Source organism: Cricetulus griseus, chromosome 6 (assembly GCF_003668045.3).
Source record: "Cricetulus griseus strain 17A/GY chromosome 6, alternate assembly CriGri-PICRH-1.0, whole genome shotgun sequence".
Lineage (NCBI taxonomy): Eukaryota > Metazoa > Chordata > Mammalia > Rodentia > Cricetidae > Cricetulus > Cricetulus griseus.
In genome coordinates, this window is record NC_048599.1 from 56,957,782 (window position 1) to 56,977,448 (window position 19,667).

Here is a 19,667-nt window from a genome sequence, read left to right on the forward strand (position 1 = left end):
ATGATTTAAAAGTTTTTTTTGTTTGTTTGTTTTTTTTAAGACTGGGCCAGATAATACTCAACTGTAGCCCCAATTACTATAGTAGAGAGGCTGAAAGAGGGTCAGCTGACCCTGTTCAGGACAAGCCTGGACAATACAATGAAACTTGATCTCAAAAAACATAAATAACCCCCAGGTTAGAGGTGTAATTCATTAGAATGCTTGCTGTAGAATGGTTAAGGGCCCCAGGTTTTATTCTCAGCACTGTGTGTGTGTGTGTGTGTGTGTGTGTGTGTATGCATTCATGTTCTTAAAATAACCCCTACAAGACCCATTCATAAGCTGTTGATGAACTGCTTATATCCTACATAAAATTAAAAGTGTAATTAATTACTAAGAAATAATAAAGGTGAGCACTGAGCCAGATGGTGGCACAAAGAGGCAGAGACAGAAAAGTCACAAGTTCCAGTACAGCTTTATCTACACTGCACATGTATATGTTTATAGGTATCTAGTTGCTGCGTATACTTAATGTGGGTATGTGAAAACATTTTGGCATGTGTAACTCAGAGGACAGAACTGTCATTCCCACAGTCACCTTGGTGTTTTGGGACATGGCCTCCCAAAGCCTGAAGTTCCTAGCCAGGCGGTGGTACCGAATGCCTTAAATCCCAGCAGTTGGAAGGCAGGAAGATCTGAATTCGAGGTCAGCCTGGTCTACAGAGTGAGTTTCAGGACAGCCAAGAAACCATCCTGAAGCCGGAGGGGGTTGGGGGAGCCTGAAGTTCGTGATTAGACTAGGCTGACTGGCCAATGAGTTGTGAGGATCTGCCTGTTGCATGCACAAATCCTAGTGCTGGGGTTACAGGATCATGCCACCATTTTTGACTTGTTTTTTTTTTTTTTTGATTTTTCAAAACAGAGTTTCTCTCTGTAACTAGCCCTGTAGACCAGGCTGGCCCCAAACTAACAAGAGATCCTCCTGCCTTCCAAGTGCTGGGACTAAAGCACTAGCACCCAGCAGCTCCTGGATTTTTAAGGGAGTACTGGGGATTCAGATTCCTTGTGCTTCTGAGGCAAGTACATACTAAGCCATCTCTCCAGCTCTGACACATTTCTATGTTCTATATTCCCACATCCAGAACCTGAATTTTTACTCCAGTAGCCTATGAATGAGGTTGGTAACTTAAAAAACCCTAGTAGGAGCTAGTCCTTTGGTATTCATGAGCTAGCCTAGAGAGTTGGGAAAGGTGACTGAAATTGCAGCTCTCAAGTATTAAGTGAAGGCATCTGAGTTTGAGAACGCCCTGGGCTACACAGGAAGAACCTATCTGAAAAAAATAAAATGCACAAACTATCCTAGAAGCACATGTAGTTGGATCTTTTACAGAGGATACCAATGTACTCTATATTACCAAGAGCTAGTCAGATGAATGAGACTAGCATACCACCTAGAATGTTATTTAAGGCTGGTGAAAAGCTTTTTGGAAAAGGGCACTTGAGTTCGATTCCCACATGGTGGAAGTACAGTTGTCATCTGACATCAAGCACAATGTCAGGAAAATGCCCAGACGCATACACAAAATAAGCATAATAATAATAGAGCCTGTATTTAAACGTTAGGTACTTCTTTATATTGACTGTTCATAATTTCATGAAGGTCCAACATAGAAAATGACAACAAAAATATATAATGCATCTAATCTGAGATAAAACTGAAAAAAAAAAAAAGAACAGCATAATAAAACACTTTATTTCAGTAAATCAGTCCAGAATGTCTGAAAAAGCACATCATCAGTTGGTTAGGGCAATAAGAGCCTCCACAACGTTGCCCATGTGTTCCCGCAAGCTCCTTTCTGCTGCTGCTCGAGAGATCTCCATCTCTGTCATCTGCAAGGAAAGAGTAAATCATGTCACCGATGCCTCCTCTCAGGCATAAAAGTGTCAACTAATCCCTGACTCCACTTGTTAGGAACCCAAATTAAGTAGAATTTCTCTTGTGCATCCATCCAAGCATTACTACTCACTATCAACTCCAGATCTTCCTTCTTGATCGTGACCTTCGCCAGCTCCTTTTCCCTGTGAATATATGTGTATATATGCATCTGTCTTCATCCTCAACCTCTGCCATAAACTCCCAAAAGTAACATCCCAATTTCACACTGCAAACAGGTGGAATAAGGTTGACTGAAAATATTAAATAAATGTGCCCACCCCTCCCACTGGAGGCTTTCCTTCCCCTAAAAACAGTGTCACTACAACAAAGTTGTAAACCCTAGATCTACAGGAATTGGTTAAAAACTTGTTTTTTTTCTGGAGAATGAGGACCCCTTACGCTGACAGTGTGCTTTAAACTTACCGCTCCTGTTTTGCCTTTTGCTCCCTGGACCGTCTGTCTCCAATGACGGACATAGCCTGTAGGAAACACGAGTCTAGTTACCTACCACCATGAGACCCAAATTTTCCTATCTAAAACACAAAACCAAAAATAAAAACCACGCCGGGCGTTGGTGGCGCACGCCTTTAATCCCAGCACTCGGGAGGCAGAGGCAGGTGGATCTGTAAGTTCGAGACCAACCTGGTCTCCAGAGCGAGGGCCAGGATAGGCTCCAAAGCTACACAGAGAAACCCTGTCTCGAAAAACCAAATAAAATAAAAACCACGTGATTCTTCAAGTATTCACAATGACCAGTGTTCTCGGGACCAAAAGACCACACTTAATTCCCTGCACCTGAGATCCATTTAAGCCCAATCTCCATCACATTCTTAAGCAACTCGCGGACTGGGTGAGTGTTGTCGCTGATGCCCATCCTACTGCCTACTCCCACTATCGCGATCTGCCGGAGCAAACGGGTCAGTCTCAAATCACCCCTACCCCGTTCTCAAGCCCTCTCATACAAGCTCCCGGTCAACCTCACCGTCTCCAGATTCGAACTCTGGATCTCCTTCTCCTCCGCATAGTCAGTGACCCGCTCCAGGTCAGCAGCACCACTGTCATGCTTCCGTGGCTTTTCGGGAGGCCGCTCTGGGCCGCTGGTTTCGGTCTCTAACTCTAGTTCCACATCTCCCTCGGTCGCCATTTCGATCTCACCGCGCCGCCGCATACGCTGCCGCTTCACGACTTCCGGCAAACAGCTTCCGCCCAGATAGGGGCGGGGCAGGCTGTGAACCGCATCTTTGTGCCTGTCTTGAGAAGCTTCTGCTAGGAAGGCGGTTGGTTCGCTTTTGACCTCCTCTCAGGCTTGTGTTTTCTGCAGTCTCCTTCGACTAATCTGTTCACTACCCACACCACCTAAATGCACAGCCTCACTTCTTCACCGAAGAACAATCCTTTCATATCCCTTCACTCCTTCCCCTTCCCGCCCTCCCACAACACCCCCCCCCAAGGAATTCTGACCAACCAAGGCGGCCGATGGCTAAATCCTAAACCAATTTTAAAAACTAATCCCCAGATCAGATAGGCCAACTACTCCTAATCTCAGAAGACAGTCCAAATGATCCGGAATACGAAGCCCAGTGAAGGAATCTTCACAAAAGTATTTGCATTTACCACTTCCTAATGATCTGTATTCATTTTCTAACATGCCCATTCTACTACTTTAAGACTGAGTGACTAGCCCAGCACAGCGACTGCCCAATGGGCAAAATTCTTGAGAAGCTGCTGTTCCTCATCAGCTCTTCCAGTAACGGATCTATGCCTAACCTCTGGGCCAAAAATGATAGGAGCAAAAGCGGTGACAGCCCAGACCACCAGCCAGGGCCTTGCACAGCAGCACGGTGGAATCGGCGATGTCATAGTGAAAACCCCCTTTTATCAGGTGAGAGGGCATTGGAGGGGGCAGACTTGAAGATGCCCTTGGCTGGAAAAGAGTTGGGGAGGCAAACCCGGTTCTTTGCCTCAGTAGTCAGTAAACCTCTCATCCCACATTCCCATCCATATAGCCTTAGGGAAAAATAGGTGGTTCAAGCCTATACTAAGGTCTTACAATGAAAATCTTGCTAGTGTTTAGAAAAGGCAATCCTACGTAGCTCACCACAAGATGGTAGGATTGAGGATTTTGGGATTTTACCTTCGATTAACCCCACACAGTATACATCACCCTTGCAAAGCTTCACCTTTGCATCCTATGTCTGCTCTATCCTCAGTGTCTTGCTGTGTGTGGGCCTGTTTCTTTGACCAGCTCCCAACCACTCTAGGAGGCCCTCTCTCAGAGTCTTCTAGTAGCCTACTGCTCTATATCCTTCTCCATTTGGGGACCTCAGCAATCTGCCTCCTGCTATCTAGGACAGTGGTAGAAGGGGTCTGGGGCAAAGCATAAGGGGTAAGTTGGCAGGGGCTGCAAAGTGAGGAAAAGAAACCTGTAACATTTGGATTGAGAACAGGAAAGAAGTGTCAATCTACAAGTGAGACCTATCCATGCATTGTGACTTGTCCTACCTTTTCTCATAACCAAACTTTGCAGATCCAGATGCCCTCGGTGCTGTGTGCCCACCTATTTGGCAACTCAGAATGCCCAGTGCTCAGTGGCTCAGGGGCTGTGTATTGAGTATGTGCAGGAACTGCCACTTTCCACCTGCTGCAGGTTGTGCTGGCAGTCCGCCTCCTCTCTCCCACCTGCCCTCCTGCACAGCTGCATAACAGCTTTGTATGTAATTTTTGGATGGGGATGGGACAGAGGGAAGTAGACACAAGCTGGCTAAAGGAAACTCCAGGATGAAGAAAGAGCACTGTAGGACAGAAAACAGGTTTATAAATCCCTGGGCTCTAAATTGAAAATAACAATGATTATATGCAAACTTTCCTTAAAGTGTAGCATGTTGCTCAGATGTGACTTTTGGCATCTGAGTTAGAAATTGGACTACAATGGGACTTGGGGCTGGTTCCGCCTCCTCTGACCACCTACCATATTTTTTTTCTTCTTTCCCCATTGCCTTTTCTCAGTCTGGTTTTCTCTCTACTCCACTAGCTTCTGGAGCTTCAAGCTGGTGTTCCTGTTAGGTCTCTATACTGTTGCCTTCTGCATCCCTGATGAGCACCTCTTCCCAGATACTCATTTTACACCCTCATCACCAAGGATACAGCTTCCTACTTAATGACAGGAAGCTGGACATAATGCCACACATCTGTGATCCCAGCACTCAGGAGACTGGAGCAGGATTGAGAGTTTGAGACCTGCCTAGGCTGCTACTCAAGCTTCTAATCAAAAAGGGGGTGGAGGGATATACTGATACAATGTGACCAGCTAGAGCTAACAGTTCCCAATGGTGCCTATCTTGCAGCCTGGCATTACATCAGCATCTGTGGAGGCTTCACACTCATCCTATCACAGCTGGTGCTAATCACAGCCTTTGCCCACTCACGGAACAAGAATTGGTAAGGAGCATCTAACCCTAAAGGCTCCTCCCAAGGAGGTTGACAGGCATTACTAGATAGATACAGAAAGGCTGGGCAAAAGCCATATCAGCTATTGCTCCTTTGGCCTCCCAAGTTAATGGGAGGGTCAGAAGTTGAAGGCCAGAACAGGATCCACAATATCAAAACAAAACAAAGCCCACAAGCTGGGTGGAGAGTTCCAAGCCAGCCTCTTTTAAAACAAAACAAGAGCCGGGTGGTGGGGAGCCTTTAGTCCCAGCACTCGGGAGGCAGAGGCGGGCGGATCTCTTTGAGTTTGAGACCAGCCTGGTCTACAAGAGCTAGTTCCAGGACAGCCTCCAAAAGCCACAGAGAAACCCTGTCTCGAAAAACAAAAAGAAAAGAAAAAAAAAGAGAAACCCTGTCTCAAAAAAAAAAAAAAAAAGAAAAGAAAAATGCAGGTAGTCAAGAATGGTGATGCCAGTGCTAATGCCAGCACTGGGGAGGCAGAGCAGAGGCAGCCAGATGTCAGAGTTTCAAGGCCAGCCTGGTCTACAAAGCTACACAGAGAAACCCTATCTCAAAAACCGCCCCCCCCCCAAAAAAGGGTGATGCCAGGCAATGGTGGTGTAGCCAAGTGGTGGTGGTGCACACCTTTAATCTCATCACTTGGGAGGCAGAGGCAGGTAAATCTCTGAGTTTGAGGCAACCTGGTCTAAAAAGTGAGTTCCAGGACAGCTGGGGCTACAGACAGAAACCATGTCTCAAAAAAAAAGTGACAAAATACCCATATCTCACACTAAGGATACTGAGGCAGGAGGATTGCCAGGAGTTCAAGACCAATCTGAAATACACAATGAGTTCAAGGACTGTCTGGAGTATATAGAGATCCTGTCTCAAAAAAATAAAAAAATAAAAAATAAATAAATAAAACAATGTATTGTATGGACCAGCAGGCTGCTAGTTAGTCATTGTCTGCTGAGAGATGGGGAATAGTCAGTCCATAATGGGCTGGAGTTAGAAACCATTACCCACTTCTCTTTAGGCAGACTTGTGCAGCCCAAGACTGTAACTGGTTCCTAGCCATGTTACTGGCCACCCTAGGGTTCTACAGTATGGTAGGTGTGGGAGCTGTGCCACTGTTCCACCACTACACACTGACGGTTGTCTGTTCAATAAGTCATTACTCAGCCTGCACCTTGGTTCTGTGGCCTCCTCTCTTTCCTCTCCATCACACCTAGCATCTGCTTCAGTGGTATTTGTGATTTATGTTCCAGATTTTGGGGTGGGATATGTCCCGTTTTTTAGTATTATAGCAAACTTTATTAGCCTTCTCAATTACCTGAAGAACCTCTGCTGTTAAACACACACACACTCAAGGATGGGGGAAGATACAAGGGAAGGTAGAAGTAGAAAATAGAGGAAATTGACTGTCAACACCTGTTCTCCCTAGAGCACCCAAGTTCTGGCCTACTGCAAGCCTCTATCATCAGCTGCTATATCATGTTTCTGACCTTCTCTGCACTGTCCAGCAGTCCCCCAGAGACAAGTGAGGACCCAAGTGCTGAAGACTTTTTCTGTTACCGATAAATACCCAGCTTTGTTCTTAACCCCTTTCTCCTGGCCCCTCAGCAGTAACCTTTCAAGGACAGAATCAGACCTTGTGCCTGCCTGGCAAGAATAAAATGGAACCACAAATACCGGATACCTCAGTAGCAGTGTTGAGTGCTGGCACCATGTATGCTTGTGTGCTTTTTGCTTGGTATGTAAAGGTGTCAAAGGGAAGTGTGAGACGATGCCCAGGTCTCAGTGAAGGAGAATGTCCAGGGCTGTGGTTATTTAAACTGTAGAGCAAGACCAGAACCAGAAAAGCTCCCCACGAACAGGGACAATTTCTAAGAATAGCACTTTGTCAGATGATCTGTATGAGATGATGGGGGCAGGGGAGAGTATCTTGAGTTTAAAATTTGCAGACTTTATGGGCCTCTGAGAACTCAATACCCCCCAGAAGGATACCACCACGGACTAGTTGGCAGTAAATGCCCCTAATCCTTCTTACTTGGTCCAAAGTTAAAAACTTCCTTTCCCAGCAATGAGACTTCCTACCTGGTTGAGTTATGTGGATCATCAAGGTTTACAATTATGAGTTCCAGGTGAGCATCAAGAGCTCAATAACCCCAACATCCCTCCCCCAAACACAGAGACACACATCCTACTAACCTCTACCCAGAATGCTCAGGTTCTAGCTATTTCCTTTTATTAAGTACCCACAATGTGCTTGGCACTGTGCTAGATACATAATCTCATTTAATTTAATCCTCACAACAACCCTGTGAGGTAGGTATTTGCTCCATTTCACAAATGGAGGAATTGAGGCACAAAAGATTAAACATCTTACCAAACTTTGCATAGCCACTTATATGCTGGAGCAAGAATTTGAAGCCAGGTGTGCCTCCACTTCTTACACCCAATCTTTTCAAAGGGAAAATTTTCTAAATTAGTACCCTCACATTGTCTTGAAGCCATTTCAAAACAGGTTGCTTTGTTTCTGCTACCTCCAAACAGTGGAAACAGGGGAGGGTGAGTCAAGTGAGCAATCTAGGGAACGGTTGCTGCCTGTGAAGTGCCACAGAGCCCCACAAGCTGCTGAGAGGAGGAGCTTCTGCAACCCTGCCTCCCAGTAGCACCCCTCTCTCTCTCCCCAGGGCAAAGCAGCACAGCCAGGCCAGCTGGCCCAGAGACCCCACCAGCGGCTCAGGCGCAAAGGCAGCATCTTCCCTACAGCTACTCTGCCTTCCACTTCACCTCCATCCTTGTTTCGCTCTATGTCATGGTCACCCTTACCAATGGGTTCAGGTAGGATGAAAGCAGACATAAGACACTCTCCTGAAAACCTAGCTATTTTAAGGAAAACTTATGGTTATGGGGGAAGCAGGGCAGCCCAAAAGCTAAGGCCCTGCAGAATCTCTAATCAGCCTTTGGTTTCACAGCTATGAGGAAGCAGAACTGGAGAAGACCTTCCCTAAAGGTAGCCGGGCTACCTTCTGGGTCAAAGTTGCCTCATGCTGGGCATGTGTCCTCCACTATCTGGGGTTGCTCCTGGCACCACTCTGTAGACTTCCCACTCAGAATCACCACGACCCCAAGGTGACAACACTGCCGTCTCATCAGTACTGCTCCCCATCTATGTGAACAAACTGAGGTACCCTTTACATTATACTCCTAATCTTAGCTCCATGAATCATCTAGCTGAGCTCAGTACCTCAAAGACAAATGAGTAGTTACACCTAGGCTCAATACTCCATCTAAGTATCTAAATTGGAAGTGGCCAAACACACCCTAGTTTCTTGATTCAGTAAAACTAGTGTCTTCATTTAAGCTCAAGAGTCTAACTCCCAAATCAGTAAACTCAGAAGCTTTAGCTGATCCTAGCAGTGTGGCACCAGCCCCTTCCTAGCTCCAGAGCTGGAGATAAGGGGCAGGGAAAGACCAACAGAGACTGAAGATTTGGGTTTGCCCTTGGCAATCAAAAGAAAACAAGTGGTCCAGCCCTGGGCACAGGGATGTAAGAAGCCCAGAACCACAAAACAAACCAGGGCATAGAAGAATGGAGCAGAGGCTACCACGGGTTTTAATCCCGATCTTGAGGTCAAAGAAACTGGAAGACAAAAAAATACCTTCGTTCCATGAGGAAAGACAGAAGAGAATGTGAGCACTTGAGAGCAGCTGACCACCGGAAGTTGGTGAGCAGATTTTTCCCCCCCTTTGGCCAACTTTCAAGCAAAGAATGAGGAAGAGACATAAACTTAGATCCTTCCCCTCTTATAGCCCTCAATACCATCATGGAGACAGTGTTCAAGGTCTGAGTGGGGCATAAAAATCACAGAAAAGAAGTCTCTATAGTTCTTATAGGATTCCTCTACCACAGAACTGGAGTGCTTTTCTGGTTGCCATAGTAAAATAGGCTTCTTCTGTGATGTTCCCTTATGAAGTCTACAAATCTCTTAGGTGCTAAAAGAACTCTCCCCTTTTAATGGGAAAGGGCAGTCACTCCTCCATCCCCATCCCCCCAATCCCCAGTCAAACCAGGCGCTCAAGGAATTACAAAGCTACTTTTAATACTTTGGGGTGTGCCCCACAGGAATAAAAAACACTGGGAAGGGGTAACCCCCTCACCCCCAGGTGTGGCCCAGGGGGAGAGAGGCTACCTGAGGGGAAGGAAGCACAAAAGGAACCCGCTGCAGACTCAGGGCAAAGGGAATGCCATCGGTGCTGGGACCTGTGAGCGCTACAGGAAGAAACTCGAGCATGGTGGGACTGGCTCCAGGCACACAGGCGTAGGGCAAGAGGGTTGGACACGAAGCCACAAAGCTACTTGGGTTCCTCCTTCTTCTCGTTTGCCTTTTTCTGCTTCTGCTGCATGATCTCCGAGTCCCTGGGGGTAGAGATGATGGGGCACTGGGAGGTACCAGAGGGCAAAAAGGACAAGATGCAGGGGGATGAAGGGTACAGAGGATAAGATGGACGTGGATGGGACAAAGTTCAGCATATGGCTGCTATATTCCCACCCTAGGAGAACAAGAGGAATAGAGCTAAGGCTCAAAAGGCAATCAGTCTCCATCTGGATGTTGCCCAAGGGGTCAGAAGTCTGGCCACTCAGGCCCAAGGCTCTCTATTCTGTACTGAGCACCACACCCAACAACACTAGTGAGAAAGTCGGGAGAAGGGAGGAGATACAAGCAGCAAGGAAGGCTAAAAGTACTAGGCTGTCAAAACAACTGTACTTGATACGTGAAGCTCGCTGCCCTTGCCCTTAAGGTCACAACCCCGGGCACTCAGAAATCAGTCTGTGGACAGGGACCCGCCCCAGTCCCTTCCTGTACAGCTGTGACCTAACAATTTGGAATGGGGAGGAAATAAAACCCTAGAGGAAGCAATGCACTCTTCCCCTCACACCTAGTCCAGTCTCGAGCCCTGAAATAGTTCTCTTTCCTGGTACACCCCCTCGGTCTAACCCAGGTCTTCCCGTCCCGTCCTAACCCGTCCCGTCCCGTCCTTTCCCCTCCCTGGGGCTACCTCTGCTTGCGGGCGGCAGCAGAAAGCCCATCATCTCGGCGCTTTCCCTTAACGGAGTCGCTCTGCTTCTTCATGTTCTTCTGGCGGGCGAGCTCTCGCTGGTTACCGCCTAAGGAGAGAGGAAGGCAGAAAGTCAAGAGATGCCGGGGCCGGTCCACGAACACACCAGCGCCCCTCCTCCCGCAACTGGGACCGACTATGCCCCGCCACGGCGCCGGCCCCGGCCCCGGCCCCGGCCCCACCGCCGAGCTTCGGCTGCCCCGGGTGTGGCAGCCGCCACGGGGCAGGTTAACTTGAGGTGCGAAGAGGACCGTGCGGCCGAAGCTGCCGGCGGCGCGAGTCAAGTTTGGGGTGCCGCGGGGGCCCAGACAGCTGGTAGAGCGTGTGGGGAGCCCCGGGGCCTCCGGGACACGCGCTGGGGCCCACCGCCCTGGGCACCCGGCTTCTCCAGCGCGGAAAGCCGGCGGCGGCCCGCGCCCAACACAGGGGTCTCGACAAGTGGCGGCGTGCAGAAGGTTGTGTTTCCGGCTGGCCGGGAGGCAGCCGGAGAGCGCTCCCTCCAGAACCTTCCGCCGGAGAAGCTGAAGGAACGAACACGCCGGCGCCCGGCCGTGCCGTGAGCGAGAGCGGAAAGAAAAGGGCGAGAGAGGGAAGGTTCCCAGCACTCACGGGTCATGGCGACGGCAGCGGCTCCGACCTGCCTCCGTTGCGTCCCCTCGTTCGGGCCGACGTTGCAGGCCCCGCCCCCTCCGCGCGACGCCACCAAGTCGTCTCCTTCCTCCCGCCCCTTCACGCCCGGACGCCGACTCTGATTGGGCGGAGGAAAACACGTGGAGCGCGGTGCCACGCGCCAGTCCCCGAGGGCGAAGAGCGGCGCTTCGCGGGCGGAGCCTCTGGCGAGGGGCGGGGCTTCCCGGGAGCCCCTGGGTCCCGCACAGGGAAAAACTAGGCCGGGTCACGTGGGCGATGGGGTGGCGGGGGTGCGGCTGGCGATGTGGCGCTCCGGCGGTGCCGAGCACGTGACCGGGCAGAGTGACCTCATGTGGGACACTTTAGGGTGCTGACAAAGTCGCCCTGAAGGAATGCGGTGGCTGGCGGGGTGGGGAGGGTGTGAGGGCGGGATTTCCTAGGTGGTTCATCCGGTTGTGTGCCATCAGTCTCTCTGGAGCTAAACTTTGAGCTGTTAACTTAGGACACCCATCCCCCTCTGCCCCCCCCCCAGCCTCCTGTCGGAACACTTGCCACAGTTCGTCTGGAAACATACACGAATAATTAGGAAACCGCTTTCCACTTTCACCGTCCCTCATTGTAGCCACTTGCAGGGTGTCGTGAAGTGACCCTGCAATCGTTCCCCCAAGCACTTGAGCCCAAGGCTCCTGCATGCCCATCTTTCTCCACTACCCAGCTGCCCTCCAGACTGCCCACAGAAACTTTGTGCCTTGGGAGTGATGGAGCACACCCAAACCCGTGGAGTTACTTCAGGAACAGATTAGGGAGTGCTCCTATTGTCTGCATCACCCTTAGACATTGTATCATCTCCCCCAACAGTACTTCTGGTTTGTAAGATAAATCAGACTGGTAACTAAAAATCGTTCTCATTTTCAGTTATCTCACAAATGTGGCCCCTGTAAGTGGGATTAGTTAAACCTTCTCTCTCATGGGTCTAAAATAACCTGAGTTCGGCTATCATGAAACAGTTGCTCAACATCGGTCAGAATAGTAGCATTAGCTTTCTGCCACCCAAGCCCAAGACAACCTTAGTTAAGGTCCCTTATCCTGTCTAGCATCTGGGCTAAGCAACTGAATTCAGGAAGCCCTCTCTCTAAAGCAGCGGTTCTCAACTTTTGGGTAGCGACCCTTTCAAAGGGGTCACCTACGACCACCAGAAAACACAGATATTTACATTATGATTCATAACTAGCAAAATAACTGTTGAAGTAGCAACGGAAAAAATTTTATGGTCGCAGGTCACCACAACATGAGAAACTGTGTCAAAGGGTCAAAGCATTAGGAAGATTGAGAACAAGGGCTCTAAAGTCTATAAAAGTCAAGTATTTCCTTTGTTCTGTGAATTGCTGTTGGATCTATTATCCCAGCTTCTCCAATACAGTGGCCAGCATTTCTAAAGGATAGCTTTCCCATAATCCTCAAACCATTCTAAAAAGAATCTTCTGGTAAACCCGGGCACACGCCCTTAATCCCAGCACTTGGGAGGCAGAGGCAGGAGGATCTCTGTGAGTTCAAGCTTCAGGACAGGGTTTCTCTGTGTAGCTTTGCAGCCTGTCCTGGCACTCACTCTGCAGACCAGACCAGGCTGGCCGCAAACTCAGAGATCTTCCTGCCTCTGTCTCCTGAGTGCTGAGATTAAAGGCGAGCACCACCACCCAGCTTTGCTCCCTCACAGCCACCCACCCACCCAGTGGGAACTGAACTACAGCCTCGTGTATGCTAGACGAATACTCTAGCACAGAGCTACACATCAAGCCCTCTTTCCACTCTTTTATTTTAAGACAGGTCTCAGTAAGTTGTCTTGGCTGACTTGACCACATGTAGACTTTGAGCTTTCATTATTCCTACCTCTGCCTAAGTTCCTTGGAACACATGCTTGGCTGATTTCTATGGTGGTTGTTGTTTTGTCTTTAGTTTTCGATTTGTGTGTTTTTACTTATCACTTAAAAATAAATGTTAGGGGTAGGGATATAGCTCTGTTAGTATAAAGCTGGTCATAGAAATGGGAAGGTCAAGCCGGGCGTTGGTGGTGCACGCCTTTAATCTCAGCACTCAGGAGGCAGAGGCAGGCGGATCTCTGTGAGTTTGAGACCAGCCTGGTCTACAAGAGCTAGTTCCAGGACAGCCTCCAAAGCCACAGAGAAACCCTGTCTCAAAAAACCAAAATAAATAAATAAATAAACAAATAAATAAATAAATAAAGAGAAAGACCACTGAAAGTAGAAAGGCAGGTTGTATTCAGCTATGGTGGGTTACACCAACTATCCCAGTTACAGAGGAAAGTGAGGGTGGCCTGGGAAACCTGTAACAACTGGGCAACGTATCTCTAAAACCAAAGAGAACGGAAAAAGTGGGATCATTAGTAACTCTAATAATACTTTGGGTGGGGGCTGGAGAGGTGGCTCAGAGGTTTAAGAGCACTGGCTGCTCTTCCAGCAACCACATGGTGGCTCATAACCATCTATAATGGGATTTGGTTCCCTCCTCTGGTGTGCAGGCATACATGCAGACAGAACACTATATACATAATAAATAAATCTTAACAAAAGGAATACTTTTGGAGCCAGGTGGGGGTGGTGAATTTCTTTAATCCCAGCACTCGGGTGGCAGAGGCAGGTGGATCTGAGTTCAAGGCCAGTCTGGTCTACTGAGAGAGTTGCAGGACAGGCTCCAAAGCTACAGAGAAACCCTGTCTCCAGAAAAAAAAAGACAAAAAAGAATACTTGTGGAGCTAGGCGGTGATGGTACTCACCTTTAATCCTAACACTCAGGAGGCAGATCTCTGTGAATTCGAGGCCAGCCTGGTCTACAGAGTGAGTTCCAGGACAGCCAGGGCAACACAGAAAAACCCAGTCTCAAAAAACAACAGCAACAAAACAAACAAGAATACTTTTAGTGAAATGGTGGGGATGAAAACCTGACTTGAGACTAAGGATATAACTCTGTGGGTACAGAGCCTGTCAAGCATGCAGGAAGGTTAAGGCTTGATACTCAATGCTTTGTAAACTGATATGTTAGTGCAAGCAGGTCATTTTGGTTTTTGAGACAGGATCTTTATATATAGCTCTGGCTGTGATCAAATTGTCCTTGAACTCACAAAGTCTGCCTGCTTCTGCCTCCTGAATTCTGAGATTGGAACTCAGTGTTGTGATTATAGGCATACCTTGACAGAGGACCCAACTGTGATTTCCAGCATAAACATATTGAGTTTCAACTGCCAGTAATTGTAGTTTCAGGCATCAGATGCTCACATGGTACACATACATGCCAGGAAAGTACTCATACACATAAAATAAAATTTAAAATATATAAAATAAAAAGAGAATGGAGATGTCAAGCCAGCCTTAGTGGCTCACCCCTGTTATCTCAGTAGTCTGAAGGCTGAGACAAGTTCTCTCTTAACATCTTAGTGACACCCTTACTCAAAACAGAAAGTAAAAATTCTGGCGCTATAGCTAAGTGGTCCAGTGCTGTGAGGCTTAGGATCCATCCTCACTGCAGGAAAGCGGCGAAGAAAATAAAAGAATCCACTCCTCCCAAACCTGACTCTCTTCTGCCTCACAAATATGCATATAGTTCCTCTCTAACTTTCTTTTTTGTTTGTTTTAAAGATTTATTTACTTATTATGTATACAGCATTCTACTTCCATGTATATCTGCACACCAAAAGAGGGCACCAGATCTTATAACCGATGGTTGTGAGCCACCGTGTGGTTGCTGGGAATTGAACTCAGGATCCCTGGAGAGACCCTGTTAAGAGCAGTCGGTGCTCTTAACCGCTGAGCCATCTCTCCAGCCCCCCTCTCTAACTTTCTAATGTTATTTTTTGTTAAACTTGAATGTTTGCATTAGTACCAGTTTAAAAAAAAAACAAAAGTATCTCGCCCGGCATTGGTGGCGCACGCCTTTAATCCCAGCACTCGGGAGGCAAAGGCAGGCGGATCTGTGTGAGTTCGAGGTCTCTATTGTCCTTTCACCCAATCAGTATTTTTTCTTTGGTTTCACTCTTTTTGTTTTGTTTTGTTTTGTTTTGTTTTTTTCAAGGCAGGGTTTCTCTGTGGCTTTGGAGGCTGTCCTGGAACTAGCTCTTGTAGACCAGGCTGGTCTCAAACTCACAGAGATCCGCCTGCCTCTGCCTCCTAAGTGCTGGGATTAAAGGCGTGCACCACCAACGCCCTGCTTTGTTTCACTCTTTTTTAATTTCTTCCTTTCCTTTCTGTTATGGGAATTCTTTCTGCCAATAGCTTCAGGCACATTTCCCACCCCACCAATTCCTTCCTTCCTTCCTTCATTCCTTCCTTCCTTCCTTTTCCTTCCTTCCTTCCTTTTCCTTCCTTCCTGTCTTTTTTCTCTCTCTCTTTGATTCATTTCATTCCTTTTCTTCCTTTTTGTTTCTTTCCTTATAGTCTTCCTTCCTTCCTTTCATTTTTTTCTTTCTGTTTTGTTGTTTTCGAGACAGGGTTTCACTGTATAGCCCTGTCTGACCAGGAACAGCCATATAGACCAGGCTGCCCTTGAACTCGATTTTCCTGGCTCAGCCTCCAGAGTGCTAAGGATACAAGTGTGAACTATCATCGTACCTGGCTCCTTGAATACACCGTGAAGCTGCTATTTTTCCCCTGTGCTCCTACCATACCTGTTAGGTTGCTATCTTGTCTTCCCTGCTGTAATGTCATTTTGATTTTAAATGGCATCCTTTTATGGGAACAAACTCCCTTGCTTTGCTTTTATCAATAAAACCCTGTTTCTCTTGTGACTCTGCTCACTTCTTGCCCTGGTATGCCTTGCTGTCATTGTGTCACTGCCCTTACTATCTCCTTGACCTAGCTTCATAGGCAACTTATTACCTACTCACTAACCATGACTCGAGATGGGACAGCCCGAGGGAGCAGGGCCTTATGGCCCTCACGTGCTGTTCCCTCTCCTGAAGTGTGTTCTCTTGCTCTCTCCTTGGCTGTGTGAATTCTCCATCTTCTTGCCTCAAGTGTAACATGAGAGACCTCATTGGCCCAGATCAATTGCCTATGGAGCCTACAAGTTTGCTCCCTGCATAAAAGCAGCCGTTCTATTCAGTTACTTTATACTGAGACAAGTAAAATTATCCACAGTCTTCATTCAAATTATACTGACATCTATTTTGATGGGTCAGTGCTTACGATGTGCACCCTGAGAAATATTTTGAATATCACCCTTGCATAGAATCTGGTTTTTCTTTATAGCAATTGTCACAATCAATTTGCATAGATCTACAGGAACACACATAGTGTGAAGAAGAGAGGGACTTTTCCTTTTTCTCTCTATAGCATATTTAAAATTACATTTATTTGTTGTGTGTACCATGGCGTTTGTGTAAAGGTCCAAGGTCAATTTTCAGGCGTTGGTTCTCTCCTTCTGTCATGTGGGTCCTGGGAATTGAACTCAGGCCATCATGTTTGGCAGCAAGTGCCTTAACCTGCTTAGCTGTCTCATCAGCCCCAAGTGATATATTTTGCTCATCACTGTATATGTAACACCTCATAAAGTAGTTAATACATAGCTAGTGGACAATGAATATTTATTGAACAAAATAAGTGAATCTAGTATGGCATTCTCTGATGAAGCTGGACTGAAGATAAGGTTTTGGGGCGAGGTTTTACCAGGATTGATAATAGTCTTGGGCAAAGTACATAGATTGTGTGGTTGGTAGGAGGGGACTGTTTGCTTCGTGTTTCTGTTCCTTTACTCATCTGAATTGCTGGAAGTAATAAGCAATCATGTGCCAAAAAAGAATTTGTTGCCTTGTCCCATTGTATTTTACTCACCGATCAGTTCTGTACATAGGGCAGATTCTGTCATCTCTCTTTCTCTTTAACAAAGGGTACCCAAAGTGGCTTTTCCCATGGAAGCCAGATTTGGGAAAGCTTCATAGGCCCAGTTTTTATGAGTTGTGAACAGGTGTTGGGTGTCGTGGTCTTTCCTAACAGGTTTTTTGTTGTTTGTTTTTGTTTTTGTTTTTGTTTTTGTTTTTTTGAGACGGGGTTTCTCTGTAACTTTGGAGCCTGTCCTGGAGCTCACTCCGTAGACCAGACTGGCCTTGAACTCATAGAGATCTGCCTGTCTCTGACTTTGAGTGCTGGGATTCAAGTTGTGCACCACCACCATCTAGCTATTATTTTATTTTTCAAATATGAGTGAACTATGGAGGCTGGCGGAGTGGTTTAGCTGTTCAGAGCACTTGTTGCTTTTGCAAAGGACCCAGAGTCAGTTCCCAGAACCTACATGGTGACTCACAGCCATCTGTAACTTCAGTTCCAGGGGACCCAGTGTCCTCTTCTGACCTCCAAAGGTACCAGGTACACACATGGTACACACATACAGATGTGCAGGCAAAACATTCATACACACAAGAAATAAAATAAGTCGGGTGGTGGCACATGCCTTTAATCCTAGCACTGGGGAGGCAGAGGCAGGCAGATCTCTGTGAGTTCAAGGCCAGTAGGTCTTGGTCTACAGAGAGGGTTCCAGGACAGCCAGGGCTACACAGAGAGACCCTATTTTGGAAAAAAAAAAAGTAAGTCAGGATTTTTTAGGTTTCCTGTGGCAGTCGCATGTGGCCCAGGCTAGCCTTGAACTTCTGATCCTTCTGCCTCTACTTCTGGAGTGTTGAAATTACAGGTTGATATTAACACAACTTCTCACTAAAAATTTAAAATTGATATTACTTTTGCACTTGCTCTTAGTCAAAAAGTTGAACAGTGTTTAACTAATTTTATTGGGGCTAGGGAGATGACTTAGCTGGTAAGAGCATTTGCTGCTCTTTCAGAGGAGCAGAGTTCAATGCCAGCACCCACATCAGACAGGCAGCTCACAACTCCGGCTCCCTCTTCTAGTCTCCGGAGGCATCCACAAGCACACACCCCACATGCAAAATTAAGTCTAAAAAATTTATTTTAAAACTTTAAATTAATTTAGGATACTGTATACATTAATGGTTTTCTTTTCCTTTTCTTCCCCCACCCTCTGTGTAGCCCTGGCTGTATTAGAAATCAATTTTTAGACAGGGCTGGCCTTGAATTCAGAGATCTACCTACCTCAGCCTTCAGAGGGTAGTCCTGGGATCAAAGGCGTGTACCACCATGCCAGCTCGATCAATGGGTTTAATCATGGAATCTTCACAAATCTTAAGTAATTTTATTTCTTTACATTTGCAACAAGGTCAAATACAGTACAGAGTGACCTGGAACTATTATGGAGTAAAGAATGATCTTGAACTTTTGACCTTCCCATTTCCTTCTTTCTTTCTTTCTTTCTTTTTTTTTTTTTTTGGTTTTTCGAGACAGGGTTTCTCTGTGGCTTTGGAGGCTGTCCTGGAACACGCTCTTATAGACCAGGATGGTCTTGAACTCACAGAGATCTGCCTGCCTTTGCCTCCTGAATTCTGGGATTAAAGGCGTGTGGCACCACCACCCGGCTCTTTTTCTTTTTTTTGAGGGGTATGATTGCAATTGAATACATAGTCTGTGCACTCTAAATACCTATTCTACAGAGCACTTTACTTAATACACAGCTATCTCTTCCTCACTCCCAAGCTCTCTTTTCCTAATTTTCTGTAGCATTTATCACCTTTCTAATAGATATTGTTTTTTATTTTCTTTATTTCTCATATTAATTTTTACTGTTTCCTTCCCTTCTAGAATGTAAGCTTTTTCAAAAGCAAGAATCTGTTACTTGATCTATCCCTGGGATTCAGTAAGTGCTTGGTACTCAGGAAATAATTGTTGAATGAATGAATGAATGAATAAAAATATAGATAATACCTATTGTGGAAGCCTAATAACAGGCAAAGTTCACAATGATCACCTTACAAATGTCAGGTCTCTATCTCCATTCTTCGAATATCTTCCTTACCTACCTGATGTTCTAGTCTCTCTTGAATTATTTATTGGTTTAGTTGTTTTTGAAATGATATCTCTGTTGCCCAGATTGATCTTGAACTCCTGGGTACAAGTTATCCTACTAATATGCATTACCATATGGCTTTTCCTGCATTCTAGGTGTGTGTGTGTGTGTGTGTGTGTGTGTGTGTGTGTGTGTATGTGTGTATGTGTGTGTGTGTGTTCTGGGAAACCAAACCAAGGGCTTCAGGCATTCTAGGCAAGCACTCTACCCCTGAGTTGGAGTCCCAGGGCTTAGTTTCTCCTTAGGAAAATCCTACAAAAGGTCCAAGCTATCTAAGAAAAGAAAGCCCAGGTGATCAGCTTTACCTATCATAACTCTAAACCAGATGTGGTGGCCTGGGCCTTTAATCCCAGCATTTTCAGGCAGAAACAGGCTGATCCCTTAATTTGAGGTCAGCCTGATCTTCAAAGTGAGTTCCAGGGCAGCCAGTGCGCTACAGAGAAACCCTGTCTCTAAAAAGAAGATGAAGCAGAAGGAGGTGAAGGAGGAAGAAGAGGGAAGGGAAGGGAAGGGAGGGAAGAGAGAGAAGGAAGGAAGGAAGGAAGGAAGGAAGGAAGGAAGGAAGGAAGGAAGGAAACGAGGGGCTGGAGAG

At 46.7% G+C, this 19,667-nt stretch overlaps 3 protein-coding genes across 5 annotated transcripts; 1 reads left to right on the plus strand and 2 right to left on the minus strand.

Moving 5' to 3' along the window:
* Nucleotides 1-1,707: 1,707 nt before the first annotated feature.
* Nucleotides 1,708-3,221, minus strand: Hypk (huntingtin interacting protein K). Of its 2 annotated transcripts, XM_027422023.2 has the most exons (4): nt 2,898-3,105; nt 2,339-2,394; nt 2,007-2,058; nt 1,708-1,869 (listed from the first exon to the last, which is right to left on the minus strand). In XM_027422023.2, exons 1-4 carry the CDS (start codon nt 3,081-3,083, stop codon nt 1,774-1,776), a joined length of 390 nt encoding a protein of 129 aa, XP_027277824.1. In that variant the 5' UTR covers nt 3,084-3,105; the 3' UTR covers nt 1,708-1,773. The 2 variants fall into 2 exon arrangements, with proteins under 2 accessions (XP_027277824.1, XP_027277825.1); XM_027422024.2 differs by lacking the exons at nt 1,708-1,869; nt 2,339-2,394 and having other exon boundaries at nt 1,999-2,058; nt 2,898-3,221.
* An 86-nt stretch (nt 3,222-3,307) lies between these two features.
* Nucleotides 3,308-9,302, plus strand: Serinc4 (serine incorporator 4). The gene is given in 15 exon segments (XM_035447048.1): nt 3,308-3,797; nt 4,126-4,164; nt 4,167-4,301; nt 4,443-4,618; nt 4,944-5,023; nt 5,257-5,353; nt 6,378-6,487; nt 6,490-6,531; nt 6,534-6,584; nt 6,786-6,881; nt 6,968-7,094; nt 7,423-7,448; nt 7,451-7,485; nt 7,986-8,188; nt 8,323-9,302. Coding segments are annotated over 15 exon segments (1,521 nt in total). The 5' UTR covers nt 3,308-3,695; the 3' UTR covers nt 8,525-9,302.
* A 123-nt stretch (nt 9,303-9,425) lies between these two features.
* On the minus strand, nt 9,426-11,234 carry Serf2 (small EDRK-rich factor 2). 2 transcript variants are annotated; one of them, XM_027422021.2, is made up of 3 exons: nt 11,078-11,234; nt 10,409-10,517; nt 9,426-9,790 (listed from the first exon to the last, which is right to left on the minus strand). In XM_027422021.2, the coding sequence occupies exons 1-3, from the start codon at nt 11,082-11,084 to the stop codon at nt 9,505-9,507; spliced, it is 402 nt and encodes a 133-aa protein (XP_027277822.1). In that variant the 5' UTR covers nt 11,085-11,234; the 3' UTR covers nt 9,426-9,504. The 2 variants fall into 2 exon arrangements, with proteins under 2 accessions (XP_027277822.1, XP_027277823.1); XM_027422022.2 differs by having other exon boundaries at nt 9,565-9,767; nt 11,078-11,232.
* Between the last annotated feature and the right edge of the window lie 8,433 nt (nt 11,235-19,667).

Bases quoted from the DNA above. Each gene is read 5' to 3' on its own strand.
- Serf2 (XM_027422021.2), bottom strand. The intron at 9,791-10,408 runs GTAGCCCCAGGG...GGTACCTCCCAG, and splicing joins GCTGCCGCCCGCAAGCAGAG to TGCCCCATCATCTCTACCCC.
- Hypk (XM_027422023.2), bottom strand. From the start codon at position 3,083: ATGCGGCGGCGCGGTGAGATCGAAATGGCGACCGAGGGAGATGTGGAA. The intron at 2,395-2,897 runs GTGAGGTTGACC...TGTTTCCTACAG, and splicing joins AGAGTTCGAATCTGGAGACG to GCTATGTCCGTCATTGGAGA. The intron at 2,059-2,338 runs GTAAGTTTAAAG...ATATATTCACAG, and splicing joins CAAAAGGCAAAACAGGAGCG to GGAAAAGGAGCTGGCGAAGG.